The sequence below is a fragment of the Adiantum capillus-veneris genome, chromosome 23 (genome assembly GCF_014529385.1).
Source record: "Adiantum capillus-veneris isolate H3 chromosome 23, ASM1452938v2, whole genome shotgun sequence".
In the NCBI taxonomy this organism is placed as follows: Eukaryota; Viridiplantae; Streptophyta; class Polypodiopsida; order Polypodiales; family Pteridaceae; genus Adiantum; species Adiantum capillus-veneris.
In genome coordinates, this window is record NC_140953.1 from 3,066,889 (window position 1) to 3,069,546 (window position 2,658).

The window sequence follows — 2,658 nt, forward strand, 5'->3', positions numbered from 1 at the left end:
TGCTAGTCCATATCATTTGTATGCCAATTTCATATCTATGTTTTAAGCTATAGTTGCATATTCATCCTAATAGCTACTTGTGCTTGTAACCTTTTCCATTCGTTAGAGCACCATGATATAGAAACTCATGGACATGACAATCCAATGCAAGATTTCAGGAGCAAGTAGTACAAATCTATATAAGGCATATTCATAAGCCTATTAATGTACTTCCGATTTGAATTCAAAGTTAAGTGGCCTAGCACATTAAAAAATATAAATAAAAATCCCTTTACATAGTAGGAGCAAAAAGTAACTCCTTAAAGAGAGGCCTAGCTATTTAGTAATTTTCATGCATGGGTCCAAAATTGCAAGTTACCAGCTTGTTATCGATATAGAAACAAGCTAATACAATTTATTAGAGCCATTTAAAGAAGGGTACATATATTACATAAATATAAATATATAATGCTATCAGTATATATAGCAAAAGAAGAGAGACTTAAATAAACTAATTGAAAAGAAAAACATTTCTCTGCATAATCCAACTTAGGGGATAATGACATCTTGAAGAAAAAATATTTTCTCGTGTACGAATGGTAGAAACTAAGAGTAAAGCATCACCTCCTGCAACCAACAGAAGTGCTTTGAATCCCTTTGATGCTCTCATTTTGTTTCAAGTCTAGTCCTTTTCCCATGCCACCAATATTTTCTCATTCATTGATGTGTGTGTGTGTGTGTGTGTGTGTGAGAGAGAGAGAGAGAGAGAGAGAGAGAGAGAGAGATACCTAGAGAGAGAGAGGAATAACATAAGTTTTACCATCATGAAAATCCCACTTGACCTCAAGGATTTATGTGATTGAACTCATTAGACCTTGAATAACCTCATCTATTTGATTAAGATCATGTGGACTTGTTATGTGTGTGTGTGTGTGTGTGTGTGTGTGTGTGTGTGTGTGTGTGTTTGTGTGTGTGTGAGAGAGAGAGAGAGAGAGAGAGAGAGAGAGAGAGAGAGATTATTTTGAACAAAGTAGGTGTCCAATATTCCCAAGATATTTTAAAGATCTACCTAAGCCGTTTTGACCGAATTCAAATAACCAATCCACAATTGGATAATAGAAAGCTTATTCCATTTTTTTCTTCTTAGTTGTTCTTATTTGCACGCACCTACTTGCATCCATGCGGCCAAAATTTTTAATATCTTATGAACATTCCCATTAATTTCTCATTGACGGCACATTTAATGTTGGCCTCCGTCCGGTATATAAACCACCCCTAATTGCGACCCGTCATTCCCTCCTCCAAACCCGTTTCTAGAAATGTACGTCAAACAGGTTGTGGTCATGAAAATTGCCTAATAGCCCATAGATGAGAAATAGCTCCACCATGCTACAGCTTCTTGACGGCATAAGCTATCCCTAATTACACTAACACGGAAGTGGTTCGACACTCATTATAAACCATTGGCCAAGATGCTCTAATTTGATACTAAAAATTGTTGTGCTCTGTAAAATCCCTGTCATCAACAGCTTATACATGAGAGAGCGTGGATTCTTGGGTTGTAGGTCATGAACTGTCACTCCTTCATTGATTATTGAGGCATCTTTTTACACGTGTCATCTGTCATGAGCTTTGACAACTTGTAACTTGCTAGTATTGTTGAGTTTGGTAATAGTCATAAGACTCGGCAAGCTTGGATGTTGGTGGCATAGAATTGCGGCTTTTGACATAAGTCTCCCTCCCTCTCAATTGCATGTAGCCACCCGCAATGGCGTGAATGCCTTCAGGCAGGTGCCATGAGGTGGCTCGGCATAGAATTATGGGTTTCTTCATAATTAGTATGGATGTAGCCATTCGCGCTAACATGGATGCCAGCTACAGATAGGTGTCATTAGGTAGCTTGACAACATCTTTTTCTACACGGAGTGAGATGTCATGAGCTTTGACAACTTGGTATGTATTGGGCAAGAGTTACACAACTGAGCGAGCAGCTTGGATGTAAGTGGCAAGGAATTGCGGCTTTTTGCTTTAGTCTTCTGCCTCCCCCTCAACTAGATGTAGCTATCCGCGCTGGTGCGGATGCCTGCAGGCAGGTCTCCTGAGGTAGTTCTAGCTTAGAAATATGGTGTTCCAAAATGATTTTCTGATCTGCAAGTGAGGTAGGCTTTGATGATTTGATCTATTTGATCGTTGTCAAGGAGCAGCTAGAGTTTGCATCACGAACTGCTGCTCGTGCAAGGATCTATCCCATCCGAGAACCTGGAGATTGTACAAGTTTTTGCCTGCTCTTGCATGGTACCATAGAATGCAAGATGCGAACATTGGATGTCATTGATGAAGGTGCATGATGCTATGGATTGCGGGGCCCAAGGCTCTTGATTATATGCTTATGCTTGTCATATATAGTGCCTCGTGACGTGGCTCTTCAACATGAACCTTCGATGGCAGCTGAAGTAACCATAAACGCTTCAAGGAGTTGGAGTTATAAGTCTGGTTGTTGAGGTAGTGAAAGGCAATGCGGGTGGGATCCTTGCATTTCTCTCTTCTACAAGGCTAGAAACTTCGGCAATACAATTTCCTGAGTGCATGCACCACGGAGGGGATCCATTTGCTGATCAAGTGGGACAGGGATCCTGCCCTCATTCTTGAGGGTCCAACATGCACCCTCATCTTGTATGT

At 40.4% G+C, this 2,658-nt stretch overlaps 1 protein-coding gene across 1 annotated transcript; it reads left to right on the forward strand.

Moving 5' to 3' along the window:
• The first annotated feature begins 1,934 nt into the window (after positions 1 to 1,934).
• Positions 1,935 to 2,327, forward strand: LOC147427335 (uncharacterized). Its single transcript, XM_086496516.1, has 2 exons — positions 1,935 to 2,072; positions 2,178 to 2,327. Exons 1-2 carry the CDS (start codon positions 1,935 to 1,937, stop codon positions 2,325 to 2,327), a joined length of 288 nt encoding a protein of 95 aa, XP_086352642.1.
• Positions 2,328 to 2,658: the final 331 nt, after the last annotated feature.

Excerpts from the sequence above, each read along its gene's own strand:
- LOC147427335 (XM_086496516.1), top strand. The coding sequence starts at position 1,935 with ATGTATTGGGCAAGAGTTACACAACTGAGCGAGCAGCTTGGATGTAAG. Across the intron at positions 2,073-2,177 it reads GTGCGGATGCCTGCAGGCAG|GAGCAGCTAGAGTTTGCATC; the intron begins GTCTCCTGAGGT and ends ATCGTTGTCAAG.